General features: G+C 50.2%; 1 protein-coding gene across 13 annotated transcripts in view; it reads left to right on the plus strand.

Annotated features, from left to right (window-relative positions):
- Positions 1-18,143, plus strand: part of RAP1GAP2 (RAP1 GTPase activating protein 2) — a 214,499-nt gene that overhangs the window by 123,524 nt on the left and 72,832 nt on the right. Inside the window, exon 1 of one of the 13 annotated variants that reach the window (XM_061143116.1) lies at positions 12,991-13,103. The exons of 11 other annotated variants lie outside the window; for them this stretch is intronic. In XM_061143116.1, the coding sequence (XP_060999099.1) occupies positions 13,077-13,103 (27 nt within the window). In that variant the 5' untranslated portion in view covers positions 12,991-13,076. Of the gene's footprint in view, positions 1-12,990; positions 13,104-18,143 lie in introns of those variants that run through there. One more of the 13 variants, XM_061143118.1, reaches the window with a different exon arrangement.

Below are 18,143 nucleotides of genomic sequence, written 5' to 3' on the forward strand. Positions count from 1 at the left end.
CCTGGCACAGAAAGTCCCCCTCCTGGTCCCTCAGGTCAGATAGTGTTGCCTGGCTACGGGGCAGCCAGCGCGGCTCTGGCAGGGAGAGTAAACAGGCGCACATGTTTAAAATTCAATATCCCTGGGAGGGTAAACACCCGATCATGGCCTTCCAGCCCACCGATAATCTCTAATTCTCCTCGCTTCGTGAGAGAGAGAGAGAGAGAGTGTGTGTGTGTGTATGTGTGTGTATGTGTGTGTGTGTGTGTGTGTGTGTGTGTGTGTGTGTGTGGTGGGGGTGGGGTGGCGCTGCACAGAGACCCAGATGGTCTCTTCTGGGAATTGGCCATCAGCTGTTGTGAGGGATTGGCAGGGGTCAGAGAGTTACAGCCTCAGCCCCATGAGGACCGTCACCCTGGTCACCCGGGCAAGACTCCCGGGAGCCCCTGGGGGTAGCCTGGACTCCTCGTGGAATGGAACCATTGAGGGCCCGGGGATCTGGGGGCAGCTGGCTCAGACTCTGTTTGGACTGCAGAGAGATCGCTGTGGTGGGCTGGGTCCCTGTGGAAGGCATGAAGCACGTGGGCCACCCAGTATTGTGGAAGAGTGGGGGTTAAAATTGACAATCTGCTGGCCAACTGGGTATCTCGTGAGGGACTGTCTGACCAGAGGGAAGGATGCCTTTTTCCAACTGGTCCAGCCAGAGGGGTGCCCTGTTTTAATTCACACAAAGGCACTTTGTAGGTGAGCTTTGGTCCTGTGAAAGGGAAACTCATTGTGCTGGTTGAGTCCTCAAGACCTCCTGCGGGATGCTGAGCATCACATGGCTTGTTCCTAGGCACGCCACTTGCCTCCTGAGGAGGAGCAGGGGTCCTAGCAGCTGTGGGATGGAGGGCAGGTGGGCAGACTTACTCCCTCTGTGTGGGGTGGGAAAGTGGGCCAGCATCCTCTTAGATGCAGATACAAAAATGGCTGCTTGCGGCATCTCCCAGCACTTAGAGGGGGAGGCCCTGGGGTGGGGCCCTAGTGAGGTCATTTCTGGCCAGCCTCACTAGATGGTAATGGGTGGTCTACAGCCAATGAGGTGGATTATTTTCCCTGCATGCATTTTGTGCTTGCTCCTCTTCTGTTGCTTCAGCTTCTTCCTTGCACCCCCACCCCACAACCTTCCTCCTTCTTTCTAAATCTCTTCAATCAAAGGTGCAGCTTGGACATCACCTCCCCCATGAACCTTCCTTGAATGCCCCTAATAGGAGTTTGTATTGCTTGCTCTCCTGCATGGGAGCACCTTACAGGTGGAAGTGCCAGCGAAATCCTTTCATTCACTTGGCAAATATTTATTGATCACCTACCATGGATTGGGAACTGCTTTAGGGCCCAGGGACACAGCAGTGAACCTGGCAGGCATGATTGCTACCCTCACAGAGCTTGCTGTCCAGTGAGGGAGGTGGATGGTAGGTAAGAAAGTCGTCAGACAACAGCAACTTCTGATCAGTGCTCTGAAGAGAGACACAAACTTGTGTTTGTGGGGTGGGCATCATTTTAAGGGTGCTCTTTGAGAATATGGTGTCTGTGGGAGGGAGAAATGGTTTTGCCTGTGTTTCAAGGAAGACCTGGAGGAGGTAACATTTAGGCTGAGCCCTGAAGACCCTGATGTTGGGATAGATTGAAGGCAAGTGGAGAAGGGAACGACAGAGGATAAGATGCTCGGATGGTATCACTGATTCAATGGACGTGAATTTGAGCAAACTCCGCGAGATGGTGAAGGACAGGAAAGCCTGGCGTGCTGCAGTCCATGGGGTCGCAAAGAGTCAGACGTGACAGAGTGACTGAACAACAACTGAAGATGAGAAGGAATGCCCATGTGAAGAGATGGAGGTTGTCTGGATGCTGGAAATAACAAGTGCAAGGCACTGAGGCAAGGAAGAGTTGGTGCTTTGCTTTTTGTTTCCTTTTTAATCTTTTGCCGTGCCACACAGCATGTAGGATCTTAGTTCTCCAACAAGAGATCAAACCTGTATCCCCTGCATTGGCAGTGTGGAATCTTAACCACTGGACCCCCAGGGAAGTCCTGGGTGAGTGCTTTTTCTTTTTTCTTTCTCCTTTTTCCTGAAGTATAGTTGATTTACAATGTTGTGTTAGTTTCAGGTGTACAACAAAGTGATTCAGTTATAAATAAATATACATACATATTTATATAAAATGTATATATATGGATACATTTTATACATATGTAACATAGATATGGGAATATAAAATGTATGCATATATATGTTCTTTTCCAGATTCTTTTCCATTATAGGTTATTACAAGATATTGACTATAGTTCCCTGTGCAGCAGGACCTTGCTGTTCATCTGTCTGAGCTTTAGAAGAACACAAAGGAGGCCTGTGTGGCTGGAGTAGGCTGAGCGAGGGGAGGCTGCAGAGAGGCAGAGTGTGCCAGTGCTGTGGGTCTTGAGAAGGGTTTGGAACCTGATTAGCAGGGCGCTGTGATTCATCTCTGACTGCCGCGTGGCAAGAGCAACAGTGTAAGGAGGGAGACCAGATTGGAGGCTGTTGCTCTAGTCCAGGCAAAAAAATGAAGGGGACTTGAACCCGGGGTAGGGGAGTGGCTGTTGGCAGTGGAGATGGGGAGACAGGAAGGGATTAGGGTTATGGTGAGAAAGTCAGGACCACGGGAGGTGCTGGTGGGTTGGACCTGGGAGGTGATGGAAAGGAGGGATCTCGATGTCTCATCATCCCAGGTGGGGCTTGAGCGATGGGTAGGTTTGGGTCCCATCTTAATGAGAAGGAGTAGCCCGCGAGAGACAGGTTCAGAAGAGCAGATCAGGAGCACTGTATTGGACATGCTGAGTTTGAGATGCCCATGACTGCAGATTTGCTAATTTGGAGATCCAAGGAGAGGTCAAGGTTAGAGACATTCAGGTGGAGGTAGCAGTGTGCAGCTGGAATTAAATTCCAGACGGATGGTTAAGTACCTTGGGAAGGCAGCAGAGACAGAGATGAGGGGAGATCCCAGCCTGAGCCTTGAAGGTCTCCAAGAGGAAGAGGAGGAGCCTGCGAGGAGAGCTGAAGGAGACCCCGGTACCCTCAAAGGAGGAGGCAGTAGTACTGAGGATGAAGCTGAGGGCAGAAGTTCTTCTGGGCTTTGGCAACATGGAGGTCAGTGGTGACCTTGACCAGAGCAATTTCAGGGAAGCTGTGGGGCCAGGTTGATTGATGGATGGGAAGACAGTCACGTAAGAGGTACAGAATTCTGCAGGGCTGACCAGAGTGGCCACGTGTAGAAAGATGGTGTTTCTGTCTGCTCCAGCTGGAGCCGGGGTCTCCTGTGTGCACGGCCAGGCGCACAGTCCTCCTGGTGCCAGGACCCCATGACCACCTTGCCCCACGAAGGCACCAGGCTCTCTTCACAGCTTGGCACATGGTTTCCCAGGGCAGGACATATCCAGGCTGCCTGGTGATTCCAGGAGGGGATGGTCATGAGGGTCAGAGACCAGCCTGAGCTGTACACGTTCAACCAAAATCCTGAACACACCTTCCTTCTGCGGTGGGGATGGCCTGTCCTTTAGGCCTGGGAGAGCAGGGTCATGATTTCCCTCCTGGTGGCCCTTTGGGACTGGTCACTCCCAGGGCTCCAGTTCACTCTCTCCTCTGGATAGCTGGCCAGAGGAATTCCCAATTCAGTGTAAACGGGGCTGTGTCTTGGGACCAGAGCACATCACCTGCCCTCTGGGGAGCTGAGAGGGGCCTGGAAATTTGTCTGGGGCTGTCTTGGCTATATCCATCTAAGGAGCTGGGAGCTGTCTTGGTTCTCCAGGTGGACCTGCCATACTGCTCACCTGGCCCCCTTGTGGCCTCTGCCATCAACACCAGGCTGGGGGAGGGAGAACTGGGGAGCAGTGACAAATCCACCAGCTGCCTGCTAAGCCATCTGGGTCAGGCTGCTAGGAGCTGGGGCCCCACCACTGTGCCCACTGCCATCCTCGCTGCTTGGGTGCCCCTGGAGACCTCCTTAGGGGAGACCAGGCCTCGGTCAGGATGAGTTCCATGCTCGCAGCATCACAGGCTCCTCTGCTGTTTTGGTCCTGCCCTGGTGGCTTCAGGGAAGGCCTGGAAGGTGATATCAGCCCTCGAGCCAGGTGCTGGCACCACTTCCAAAACATCCACTGGATGCATGGAAGGATCTCTTCTGGTGGGAAAGGAATGGACTGTGAGAAGCAGGCTGAGGTCTCTAACTTTGCACCTCCTTCACTCACCTCCTTTGTTGCCAGTCTGCTTTTGAGGAGGGGACCACTGGGCAGGCAGATTGCAAATGACAACAGATAACTGTCTATGGCAGGAGGGCGTGTGCAGCCGGCTAATGGTCCTGGCCTTGGGGGCTTATGAGGACCCTTCCCAAGGACTGGGTGTGTGTGTTTGCATGAATGAGTGTTTATGGTGTGTGGGGTGAATGTGAACGTTTGGGTAGGTCTTTGTTGTACCATCATGTTTCAGGGTGCTGTATGGGGGGTGGGTGCTGGGGGACTCTGCATTGGTGGGAATATTTTTTGCCTTTTGAAGGCCTGCATTTGCCCCAGCACCCCGTTTTATTAGTCCCAGCTGGCACAAGGGGGCAGGACAATCGTGTTATTTGACATATGGCTTAGGGGGAAGAGAGCTGCTTAGTGTCACAGTCCCCCGCACTGTATACGTGTAATTAGGCTCTTGGAGCTCAGGGACTGATTGTAAGATCGCTCGGGACCGAAGCGTTTATTTAGGTGATCATTAACGAGAAGATGGGGAAGGAAGAGAACATGCAATTTGCAAACATGCCCTTCCTGCAGGTTAGTCTGAAATGAAACTCCCAGCAACCTCCCTCCTGCCATCTCCTGCCTTCTGGAGAATCTTTTAGGGGCTGCCCAGGGTTGAGACTAGTTCCCAGGTGGCGCTAGTGATGAAGAACCTGCTGGCCAGTGCAGGAGACAAAGAGAGGCTGATTAATCCCTGGGTTGGGGAGATTCCCTGGAGGAGGACATGGCAACCCCCTCCAGTATTCTTGCCTGGAGAATCCCCATAGACAATAGGAGCCTGGTGGGCTACAGTCCGTAGAATTGCAAAGAGTCAGACATGACTGAAGCGACTTAGCACGCATGCAGCACGCACAGGGTTGAGATGGGGGTGCCTTGGACGGCATCTCCTGGGGAACATCTGGGAGCAGGAGCCCCCAAAGTTGCCAGTTTCCCATGACTTCTTTCCTGATTTTGCCCTTTGCTCAGCCCAGAACAAAGCATGTATTGATTTATTCGGTTCTCAGCCCTGAACATCTGATGAGAGTTGGCTGTGTGCTAGGCGAGTACTGGCTCCAGCAAAATCCCAGTAACCTATGGTCCTGGGTGGAGGAGAGTGCTAACAGGAAGAGCCCAGATAAATTCGGACTCAGATAATCTCTAAATCTTGTTTTGCCACTTACTAACAGTGCTGGTGTGGGCAGGGGGGATGGGGAGCTTTGCTTTATAGTAGACGTGGGTCAGTTGGGACAATTTGTAGGCTGGAAGGTGCTGGGGGAGGCACATAGCTTGCTGCTGGCTATAGGGCATCCAGTGGTCCCTCTGGGGCAACAGCTCAGCGGCGATGGAGGGGAAGGGAGAGCAGCCACCTTCATACTCTGTAATGAGCGTGGAAACGGAGGAGGCACAGAGATGGGAGAGACCCGCTGAGAAGGTTGGTATATGGCGTATATCTTGGTATATGGCGCCTCCTACTTTAGAAATAGGTGAGGTTGCGCCCTGGCACTCACTCAGTCTTGCCTGAACCGCCCTGGGCGTGAACTGGATAGTGAGAATAGGATGAATGTTTATTTTGGAGATGAGTGAACAGACCTCTGATCACAGTCACGTGACCGGCCGCTGGTGGACGCCTCCCCAGTGGTAGCCGATCATGTTCACGAGTCCCTGAGATGATGCTAGACTCTGCCAGGAGGACGGAGACACTCTTGTGGATGGGTGGGGGAGCTGGAAGGGAGCCTTGGGCAGGGGGCAGCTTCTGGGATCAAGGAAGGAGAGCGGAGTCTGCTGAGGGGGGCTGCAGGTTCCATGTTTGCCATGTGACCTGTCCTCTGTGAGTCGAAAACCCAGGAGCTTCTGCAGCCACTTTTCTCTCCCAGGTACACGTCAGGGCTGGGATTGAGGGAGGAGGCTAATTGGTCCCACAGTCCTTAGTGCTTGGTTCTTTTATTTTTTTAATTGAAGTATAGTTGATTTACAATGTTATGTTAGCTTCAGATGTACAGCAAAGTGATTCATATATACATATATATATATTAATATGTTGTTAGTCACTCAGTCATGTGTGATTCTTTGCAACCCCATGGACTATAGTCCTCCAGGTTCCTCTGTTCATGGGATTTCCCAGGCAAGAATACTGGAGTGGGTTGCCATTCCCTTCTCCAGGGAATCTTCCCGACTCAAGGATTGAACCTGGGTCTCTTGCATTGCAGGCAGATTCTTTACCATCCGAGCCACCATATTATGTATTAATATTCTTTGGTTCTTAAAACTCATTTGATGGGCGGAGAGATGGAGAGGTGGTGGCAGGGCTTCTGCTGCTCTTGCTGCAAACCTCAGAGTCCTGGTATGTCGGTAACAAGGCTGCAGGAAAATAGGCAGGATCTGGAAGCCAGGGAAGAAGGAGAGGGTAAGTGGGAAGGATGCTGGCTATGCAGGAACCTTGCCTGGGGATCAAGGGCCACCAAGGAGTGAGGAAAGAGAGAGCCACGCTTCTGACACTCAGCCAGACACCCACCCACCCGAGCCAGTTAGGAGAGACAACAGCCGTGGAGCGCCAGCCACTGCATTTCAGGGACAAGGGGGTTGGGAGGGAAGCAGACATTTTTCTAGGAGGCCAACACTGTCTTCTGGTCCTACCTTCTCAGCTTCAGTGTTGCTTTATTTCCTATTCCTCTGGACAGACGTGAGCAGGGGGACCTGGGCCTCTTGCCTGGACCACAAGTATGGTCACTGGTGAGACCAAAGCCAGAATAACCCCCTCCTCACTCTCCTGCCATGATGCCTTTGTTGAGGCTGTTGTCTCCCCCAGGGTACTTAACCCTCCAGTTCATCCTGTGGTGGACCCATCAAGGCTTATCTCTGATCATCTGATCAGGTTCATAGACTGTTTTTCCAGTGCCCCCACGGTGAGGCTCGGAACTGAAGCTGACCCCAGCTTTATTGGAAGACTAGAAGTTTCAGGTCACAGGCTCAATCAGAAGCAGAAGGTCTGTGGACTGGCACCCCAAAGCCTGACTTGGAGAGCCTCCAACGGTGTGGACACTGTGATTCCTTCACCAGTGCCGGGCTGTGAATCTTGTGGTTGCAAGGGAGGGACAGCTTGGAAGCAGCAGTGCCAATGATTTCCTAGAAAACGGGGCTGGATTGCTCCAAGGCAGCCACACGCTTACAGAGCCCCTTGCAAACACCCACAGGGTCTACTGGTGTCGTCGCTCATAACTGCTGATGGTGCCCCTCATCGTCTCCTTTTCATCCTGTTTACCCTGGAGGTTGGTACAGTGCTTTCCAGCTTACAAAGCACATTCTCAAACCCCCCTGGTTCTCACAGACACCCTGGAAGAGAAGAACTATTTTGCCCACTTTAGAGATGAGAAAATCGAGTCTTAGAGAAATGCAGCATTCCCCTTAGCCAGCTGGTGAGACACAAACTTGAGGCAGACAAAATTTCGAGTTAGCACTCGTTTCTCCTACTCAGAGAAATAATTACTGAGTACAGATAATTACTGCGTATCTACTACTGTATTTCATCGTTTCGAAGACACGTTTCCCCTCTCTCTCATTTAATATCTCTGGACTCAGGCTGCATTCCCCTAGCAATAGTTTGCAATTGGTTGTGTTTTTGCTTTGTTTGTGGTATACAAAGTAAAGTATCTCTTATGATGGATGTCATTCAAGATTTGATGAAATATGGCGTGTATAGTATGTGTAGACATAACTTCTGCTGGCCAGGAGTTCTAAGTTTAGGGGAAAGATCAGACAGTCCTAGGAGCCATTCAGATAAAGCAGGATATTAGGGGAATTTCCTCATGGTTCAGTGGTCAGGACTTGGTGCTTTAACTGAAGCAGGGCAGTGGGTGGGGGCAGGGGGCGCCCAGGTTTGATTCCTGGTCGGGGAACTAAGATCCCACAAGCCATGTGGTGCAGCCCCAAACCCAAACAAACAACAAAAAAACAAAACAAAATATGATACCCAGATCAAGTCACATGCCCTGGGGATTCTGGCTGAGAGGTTTCAGAAAGATTTGAGAGAGATTGGCAGGGGTGTGAGTATCCTGCTTCTCATGGACCAGCCAGGTACCTGAGCCCTGTTAGTGTGGTGGTTCAAAGCTTGGATGCTGCAGGCTGTCTATGTTTGTATCGATGATGCGGCCTGTTGCCTAGATACTTAACCCTCAGCCTCAGTTTCTGCATCTGAGAGTGGGGATGGTAACAGTGACTGCCTCTTGGGTGGTCTTGGGGATCAGCTAAGAGGATGCACGTAAAGTACTTTGTCAGGGGCCTGGCACCCGTAGTGAGAGCTCAGTAAACGTCAACTGCTCCTGTCACAAAATTAATCCTATAAATCCGATAGATTCAGAGCCGGCCGACGTGTGTTGATCAATGACTGTTCCTGTATTAGGTGCGTTCACATTTGTCATCTCATTTCATCGTCACTGGGAAGATGGGTATCATCATTCCAGCTTTACAAATGAAGAGGATGGGGCCCGAGGTCACAGCTGGCCAGAGCTGGGCTGGAATTTGGATCCTGGTCTGTCTGGTTCCCAGTCCCGTACTCTTTCAACTGGACTAGAGCTGCCAGCGAAAAATTACATGTGGGGGAGGAAACCCTGATGATCCCAGTGGCCTTGCTGCGGGCAGGTTTTTTATAATCAGATTACTGTTGGGTGCTCTTAGTAGTGGCTTTTCTGGCGCTGAAGGAAGAGAGCCCTCATTCAGAGGCGTGGGGGCTAATTTGACAGACGGGAAATGCGCTCCAACCTTAACCTCCCCTTCCCGGCTCCCAGCGGGCAGCAGGCACTTTTGCCCCACCTGGACAGCTGTTGGTCTCTCTGGTCCTCGTTCCTTTTTCTGTGCTTGCCTGTCCTTGGACTCACTCTTGTGGTGTGTGGGAGAGGCTGCCAGCGTGGGGTCATACTACCACACCACTGCTCATGACCTGCCAGGGGAGGCTGAGGGCCTCCTCGTGTCTGGAGTCTCCTTCCTGCCCCTTGAGTTTAGCGCAAACACACTTACCTTCTGTCCCTCCCTGACCCCCTCTTTTCCCCTGTTTTCTCCACCACATCCCGTCTTTCACCTACAATGCTTGGCTCTGCTACTAACAGGCCATGTGACCTTAAGCAGGTCAGTTGCTGAGTCTGAGCTTCATTTCTCACCCCCTGGGTTAATCGAGGGGTCAAGTGGGAGGTAGTGGGAATGAACCCTGGGCCTGGATATTGACTCATGCTCTATTGCTATGTGTCCTTAAACACAGGACTTGCTTTTCTTGTACTGCCATATCTCTATCTGCAAGATAAGGAAAGTAGCTCCTTTGGGAAGGCCCCTCCTTTGCAGTGGGGCTTCACTGGTGTTTCAGTTGTAAAGAATCTACCTGCTAATGTAGGAGACAAATGTTCGATCCCTGGGTTAGGAAGATCCCCTGGAGAAGGAAATGGCAAGTCACTCCAATGTTCTTACCTGGAAAATCACATGGACAGAGGAGCCTTGCAGGCTACAGTACATGGGGTCGCAAAAGTCAGACACAACTTAGCAGCTAAAGAACCACCACGCTCCTTTGCAGCACAGACATTGTCCGCTCCTCTGTGGGTCCGTGCAGGCATCCACTCACCACCATGACTGCTCCTCTTTTACTGGGTTCTACATATTTACTACTGTGATTATCTTAGTCACTAGATGGAAGTCAGTTCTTTTATTCGGTCCTTCAGTCATCAAATATTTATTGAGCACCTATGTGCTGGATGCTGAGGTTAACAGATGAAGTGGGGGAAACAGATAGTTAAATGAAAAATTAGAATGCAGAGATAAGTCACCCAATAGGGCACATGCTGGATGCTTATGGAAGTACTACTTGGGGGAGGGGTGGATGCTAGGAAGGCTTCCTAGAGGAGGTAATCTCCTAGCTAAGGCCTGAAGGACAAGTAGGAGTCAACCATGTCAAGGGGAGTGGGTAGAAAAGAGGAGAGGAACTGAAGCTGATCTTCCGAGGGTCCACAGCCCTGAGTTAGTGCCAGGCCCAGAGGGGATCAGTAAGTCGTTGCCTGTCTCTTTCCTTCCTCCCTGCCTCTGGATGCATTTCTGCACGGAGGCAGAGGCTTGGGACCACAAGCTTCCTGTACGGGTCCTGGAATGCTGTGGCCAAGCAGATGGCATGTCCTGGACAGCCTGGCTGCAGGGTGGGGTAGGGGTGGGGCCCCGGTATTGACTCACGGGCCCAGAGCAGGAATGCAGATGAGCCAGAAGCAGGTGTGCAAGGATGTTGAGGACACAGGAGCCTCATCCAGGGTTCCTTTCTCCAGGGGCAGGAGAGAAGGGCTCATTAGGGACAGCCCAGTGGGGCCCCTTTAGGGACAGGGAGGGTGGTGAGCTTGACCACTCCTTTCTCCTGACATGGACTTCTCTATCAGGTTTGTAAGAGCTGGAAGGGACACTGCCAGCCTTCTCCACGGCCAGGGTTTCCTCTGGCACGTGATGCCTCAAGATGTGTAAGATGGCCCAGTTCACATCCTAGGACCCTGCCCCCTTCCCCCTTCCCTGACCTTCATTGTCACTTGATGCCCCCAGGGACGGACTCATGCCAAGACCTTCTCTGACCTCGATTGAGCTGTGTCCTCTCCCAGTCCCCGGGGACATATCCTGGTCTTTCTGATCTCCCGTGGATGCTGTTGGGGTTTCTGGGCTCAAGCCAGCGTAGGATGGGACTGCACTGGACAGAGCGGGTGGGCTGTGTGTTTGGCGGCAGGCTGGGCTGGAGGAGGGAAAGCAGAGATAGGATCGGCTTCCTGGGGGCTTCCCTCGTGGCCCAGTGGTTAAGACTGTGCTTCTGATGCAAGGGGTACGGGTTTGATCCCTGGTAAGGGAACTAACATGCCACATGCTACATGGCACGCCAAAAAATAAAAAAGATTAGCTTCTGGGTGGGGCTGAGCAGGTGGTGGGGTACTTTTCACACTGTCTCTGGGGGCCAGGACATGAGGAGTGAGCACTGGGGGAAGGAATGAAGATCATCATAGTGGCCATATACTGGCGGTGTTTGCCTCACTTTCCCATATCCTACTCTACAGCTACTGTGTAAAGTGGGTCAGATTTTGTCCATTTTACAGATGTGGAAACTGAGGCTCAGTGGCTGAGTAACCAGCCCGCACAGCTTGTAAGTAGCAGAACTTCGGCTTAAAGCCTTGTCAGCTATGCACGCTGTCTAAGGGCTATTTCTTCCACACCATGCCACCTTTTTTTGAGGGATTTAAAAATTCATTCCCTTCCTTTTGAGCTGAGACGTTACTTTGCTTCCAAAGCTGGAAGGGCACCAAGGACTGTGGATGGATATTAAATGTGATGTGTTTGTTAGTGCTGGAAGAGACTCCGAGACCCAGGTGAGCCCTGGACTGAGCTCTGGGGCCTGCTTTCTTCCTCTGTTAACAGCACAGCGCTTGGTGCCTCTGGGCCTTGGACTGTAGATGCAGTACAAGTCTTCTCAACCCATTTACTTTCCTTATTTTTTATTTTTCTTGTGGGATAGCCACAAGACGTGAGGACTGCTCTCTTTTTTAAGGCACGTTAAAAAAAATTTTAAACCAAAGTAATACCTTACAATGATTGAAAAAACAAAACCTAGAGTGTTTGGTGAAAGAAAGCCATTCACCATGCCTCTGTTCCCTCCTCCCAGGTGGAGACGGTTTAGTTGCTAAGTTGTGTCCAACTTCCCCACCCAGGGATCGAACCTGAGTCTCCTGCATCGGCCGGCAGATTCTTTACTGGCTGAGCCACCGCGGATGCCCTCCCTCTTACTAGACCCACCCGCAAAGGAACCACGTCTTCCTCTTTTAGCTGTTTCTTCAAATCTTTGAGTAGGAGATCTGGGGCTCTATGGGGACCACGCGAATGCCTATAAGATGCAGGCAGCTGCTTTCTTTCTACTTCATTTTTATTCTTCTTATACATAGGACTTCTTAATTCGCAGATGGGGAAACTGAGGTCCCAAGCCAGTGGGGCCTGCCCTGAGTCCCACAGCATCCTGTGCCCCCGTCCTGTCTCCTGTCATACATCACAGGCCAGCAGCATTGAGAAGTCACTCAAGATGAGGATGGAAGGGGGCTTCCCTGGTGGCTCAGTGATAAAGGATCGGCCTGCCTATGCAGGAGACACAGGTTCAGTTCCAGGTCGGGGAAGATTCCACCCATGTGCCATGGAGCAACTAAGCCCGTGCACCACAGCTATTGAGGCTCTGCTCTAGAGCCCAGAGCCGTAACTAGTGAAGCCTGTGTGACCTGGAACCTGTGCTCCACAGCTCCTGAGTCTGCACTCTAGAGCCCGTGGCCCCAACTACTGACGCCCTCGTGCCCTAGGGTCCATGCTCCACAGCAAGAGAAGCCCCTGCACGGAGAAGCCCAGGCACTGCAACTACAGAAAAATCTGTGCGGCAATGAAGACCCAGCACAACCTAAATAAATAAATGAAATTAAACAAAAAGATAAGGCTGGAGGGACAGTAATGCTTCCAACACCCCCAAATGAGTCTCTCCTGACAACCTACGGCGCCTCTCCCCTGGGGAGACCTCTTGCTCTCACTACATATGCTATGCGGTGGCTCCACCAGCTCTGGGTTCCCCAGAAAAACAACAGTGGCAAAGGAGGGGTCAAAGGTCAGGTCCGGTCAATGTGGAATGACAGCTCCTGGCGGACACCCAAGTCCTGCAGTTCCTTGTTTGATCTTAAGGAAGTTGTTCAACGTCAGCAGCAGCAGCAGCAGCAGCGGCTGGGGTGCTAGCAGCCAGTGTTGCTCAGGCAGACAGTCAGGGCGCCCCTCAACTCACAGGGGAAGGCACTGGTGGAAGATGATGGATTTCTTAAAGAACATTTTGGTGAGTGTACCGGATTATGGGGCTATGCCTGTCCACACCGGCTGCCCAGAGTGGCCCAGTCAAGGGAGGAGCCAGACGATCACTCCTGCTGTCACCTGGCAGGGAGCCCCTGGTGGGGTGTGGAGGCCGCCTGTCACTCGGGGAAGGAGAGACCCGGGACAGAGGGGATTGGGGGTGAGGAGGGGGTGTGGGGCAGAGTCAGGGACCAGAGCGTTTCCTCCTTGGCCTGGAGGCGTGAGGCAGGGTCCTGGAGTGAGACTGGGCAGAGCTCACATCTGTGCTCCTCTGTCAAGGATTCCTGATGCGAGTGAGGGCCTGAGGGGACCCTCACCCACCTGCAGGCTCTGCCAGGTGGGGTGCCAGGGCGGGAGAGGGAGGGACACTGTGGCTGCCCTCCTTCCACCCGGCTGCAGACACTCGGAGCTGGCAGGCCGGCTCTGTGGCTGCAGCCCTCCCTGCCCTGTGCTGTGCCTGGGAAGGCCCTGGCGGGGGACCGTGTGCTGTCACAGGGCCTTGGGGCTGTTAGGGTGACACCTGGGAGTGGTGTGTGTGACATTTCCCCCTGGCTTGGGAGTCAGGGTCCCTTCCTGCCAAGTCAGACTGTCCCTGGAGGCTCTGTGGGCATCCCTCTCTTCCAGCTCTGCCAGGCCTTGTGCCCCTCCTGCTGAACATGGGGTCAGGACTGCTGTCTTCTCGTTCACACCTGTCTGTGGCAGGCGGGGGGTCAGGGAGTGGGGTGGGTGGGCTGTGCTCTGTCCTTTCTTTCCCTTCCTGGACTGTGACTGTTTAGGGATAGTGGGGAGTGATAGGATACTTGTTGGAGGGTTGGTCGAGAAGTCCCCCAATCTCAGGCTGAGCCACCAGTAGCTCCAGAACAGGGGCGGGGTGGGGGGGGGGGCAGGGTGTGAGCCTGGTGACCTTGTTACAAACCGAGATATCCTGACACCCCTGGACCTTGGCAGGGTGTGGAGTGGTACACTGGAGGGAGACGGGTGTCATCTGATTTACCTTCCAGAAAGACTGTGTGGCTGATGTCCAAGGGGGCTGGGCTGGTTAGGGAGGCGTTGCTGTGAAAGCCGGGGACTGCTGAGGAGGCTGCTCCCTGGTCCTGATGAGGGGCAGTGAGAGGTGATGGGAGTAGGGGTGATGTTAAGAAGTGCTCAGACTTGGGAGTTATTTTGACATTGGACTTGCAGGCCTATCGGGGCTTCCCTGGTGGCTCATAAAGTAAAGTATCTGCCTGCAATGCAGGAGACCTGGGTTTGATCCCTGAGTCGGGACGATCCCCTGGAGAAGGGACCCCACTCCAGTATTCTTGTCTGGAGAATTCCATGGAAAGAGAAGCCTGGCAGGCTATAGTCCATGGGGTTGCAAAGAGCTGGACATGACTGAGTGACTAACACTTTCACTCTGCAGGCCTGTTGGGTATGGAGAATGAGGAAAAAGGAATCAGTGATGATCCTGGGGATTTTGTCAGGGTGGGTGGACAATGGGGAAGACTGGCTTGGGTGGAGGAAAGCTTTTGAGGGGAAGAGTTAATGATTAAAAAAAAAAAATGGTTTATGAGTGTTCTGTTGGGCCTAGTTCAGTCTGAGATGTCTGTCAGGCACGCAGTGAGATGTGGAGTTCTCAAACCCAGATAGATCTGAACCTGAATCTGGCTTCTGCCTTTCCTGAATGTGTTCAGTTTGGGCAAGTTGCTTAATCACTCAATGCCTTCCACCCCTCTAACCCTCCTTCTCTGGACTGACAGGATAGCATTTGTAATGTTGCCTGATCCAGTGCCCCGGTGCCTGGCATATCATGTACACCCAGCAGAGATTATCTTGGGACTTCCTAAATTTTTCTTATATCTTCTCATTTTCCAGCTTAGAAACATTCAGTGGCTCCTTGTTATACAGAGCAGAGCTTGGAAATTGTGTCTTGTGGACTGACTTGGCTCATAGACACATTTTGTTTGGTCCATGTAGAGAAAGTTTGAATTGGTTATCAATGTCTAAAAGTTGGGAGTTTACATACAAATTTGGATTTCTGGCTTACCTTGAAATGTTGAAAACTCTGGTAACATTAAGCTAGCATTCCTGCTTGCAACCTGGCAGAGAGGAGCAGCAGTTGCCCCTATTGCAAGTGATATGCACTCTTTCATTATCATTGTTTCACTCTCCCAACTCTTATTTTCATTGAGGGGAAATTTACACAACATAAGATTAATCGTTTAAAGTGAACAATTCATTGGCATTTAGTATATTTACAGTATTTTGCAGCCATCATCTCTGTCTAGTTCTAAACTATTTCTGTCACCTCCAAATACAATCCCATTTAGCTATTGCTCTGCATTCCCCACCCCCCGCCCAATTCCAGCCCCTGGCAATCACTCGTCTGCTTTCTCTCTCTATAGATTGATTTGCCTATTCCGGATATTTTGTAGAAATGGAGTCAGACAGTGTGGGACCTTTTGTGTCTGCCATCTTTCACTTGGGATGTTTTGCTGAGGCTTATTCACCTTGTAGCTTGTATCAGCACTTCGTTTCTTTTCATGGCTGAATTATATTCCGTTGTGTAGATGCACCACAATTTGTTAATCTGTCCAATTGTTGATGGACGTTTGGGTTGTTTCTACCTTTTGGCAAGTGTACATAGTGCAACTCTTCAGGGTACGAATGTACAACATTCGTGTGCAGGTATTTGTGTGAGTACTTGTTTTCAGTTCTCTGGGTATCTACCTAGGAGTGGAATTGCTGGGTCTTATGGCAGCTCTATGTTTAATTTATTGAGGAACTGCCAAACTGTTTTCCACAGCAGCTGTGCCATTTTACATTCCCACCAGCAATGTATGAGGGTTCCAATTTTTCCACATGCTCGCCAGCACCTGTTATTTTCTATTTTTTGACTATAGCCATCCTAGTGGGTGTGAGAGTGGTATCTCATTGTGGTTTTGATTTGCATTTCCCCACAACTCTACTGAAGGGACTTAGCCCACACATGCACACAACTTAATGATGTGGAATACTTCTTTCATTTTCCTGGTGTCCATTTGTATATCTTCTTTGGAGAAGTGTCTATTCAAGTCCTTTTCCTATTTTAAAATAGGGTTGTCTGTTTGTTAAGTTATAAGAGTTCTTTATATTTTCTGGATGTGCACGCTTATGGCTACTCAGGGGCTTCAGTCGTGTTCGACTCTCTGCCTCCCAGTGGACTGTAGGCCACCAGGCTCCTCTGTGTATGGGATTCTCTAGGCAAGAATACTGGATTGAGTTGTCATGCCCTCCTCCAGGGGGTCTTCCCGACCCAGGGATCGAACCAGCATCTCCTGTGTCTCCTGCATTGCAGGACAGTTCTTTACTGCTGAGCTACCAGGAAAGCCCATGTATTCTGGATACCAGGCTCTAATCAGATATGTGCCTTACAAATATTTTCTCCCATTCTGCCGGTTGTCTTTTTTACTTTCTTGATAATGTTCGTTAGAACACAAAAGTTTTAAATTTTAATGATGTTCGATATAATTATGTTTCCTTTCTTGTTGGTGTCATGTCTAAGAATACATTGCCAAATCTAAGATCGTGAAAATTTTTTCTTTTTTTTTTTTTTCTTTTTTTCTCTACTGGGGAGGGCAGAAGACTGGGGCAGCCTGAGATCCACCATCCTATTAATACTTGGGTTTGGGGTGGACTTGCTGCTGCTACTGCTGCTAAGTCACTTCAGTCGTGTCCGACTCTGTGTGACCCCATCCCTGGGATTCTCCAGGCAAGAACACTGGAGTGGGTTGCCATTTCCTTCTCCAATGCATAAAAATGAAAAGTGAAAGTGAAGTCAGTCATGTCTGACTCTTCTTGACCCCATGGACTGCAGCCTACCAGGCTCCTCCATCCATGGGATTTTCCAGGCAAGAGTACTGGAGTGGGGTGCTATTGCCTTCTCCAATCGTGAAAATTTAACCCTATGTTTTCTTCTAAGAGTTTTCAAGTTTTAGCTCTTAGGTTTAAGTTTTTGCTTTCTGGATGTGTTGTGGTGTACAGGTGTCCAGCTTTGTTTATTTTGCATGTGGGTATCTAGTTTTTCTAGCACCATTTGTTGAACAGACTGTTCTTTCTCTGTCTGTTGGTTTTGACCTTGTGAAGAGTCAATTGGCCATAAATGCATGGATTTATCTCTGGGCTCTAAATTTTTTTCCATTGGTCTACATGTTTATCCTTATGCCAGTACTACACTGTTTTGATCACTGTAGCCTTGTAGTGAGTTTTGAAATTGGGAATTGTGAGTTTTTTTCCAAGAATATTTTGGCTATTCTGAGTTCCTTGAGTTTCCACTTCAATTTTAGGAACAGCTTGTCAATTTCTGCAAAGAAATCCAACTCGAATTTTGATAGGGATTGAATTGAATCTGTCGATCACTTTGGGTGGTTATTGCCATCTTAACAATACTGATTCTTCCAACCCATGAGCAAGGAATGTCATACCATTTATTTAAGTCTTCTTTAATTTCTTTCATCAATGTCTTTTAGTTTTCAGTGTTTGAATCCTTTACCTCCTTGGTTAAATTATTCTAGGTATTTTATTTTATTTTATTGATACTCTTATAAATGGAGTTGTTTTCTTAATTTTCTCTTCAGGTTGTTCTTTGCTGGTGTATAGAAGTACAAATGACTTTTGTGTGCTGATCTTGTACTCTGCAATTTTTCAGATTTCCTTTATTGGCTCTAGCAGTGTTTTTGTGGATTCTTTGGGTTCCCATGTTGGATCATGTCACCTGCAAATATAGTTTTATTTTTCCTTTTTCATTTCTTTCTCTTGTCTAATTGTTCCAGATAGAACTTTCAGGATGCTGAATAGTAGTGGAGAAAGTGGGCATCCTTCTTTGTTCCTGATCTCAGGGGGAAAGCTTGCAGTATGCTTTCAGTATCATTGAGTGTGATGTTAGCTATGGATTAAAAAAAAAGAAACCCTCATCATGTTGAGGAAGTTCCTTTCTATTCCTAGCTTTCTGAGTGTTATCAAGAAAGGGCATTTGATTTTGTCAGATGCTCTTTCTGCATCGAGATGA

The sequence above is a fragment of the Dama dama genome, chromosome 5, assembly GCF_033118175.1.
Source record: "Dama dama isolate Ldn47 chromosome 5, ASM3311817v1, whole genome shotgun sequence".
Taxonomy (NCBI): domain Eukaryota; kingdom Metazoa; phylum Chordata; class Mammalia; order Artiodactyla; family Cervidae; genus Dama; species Dama dama.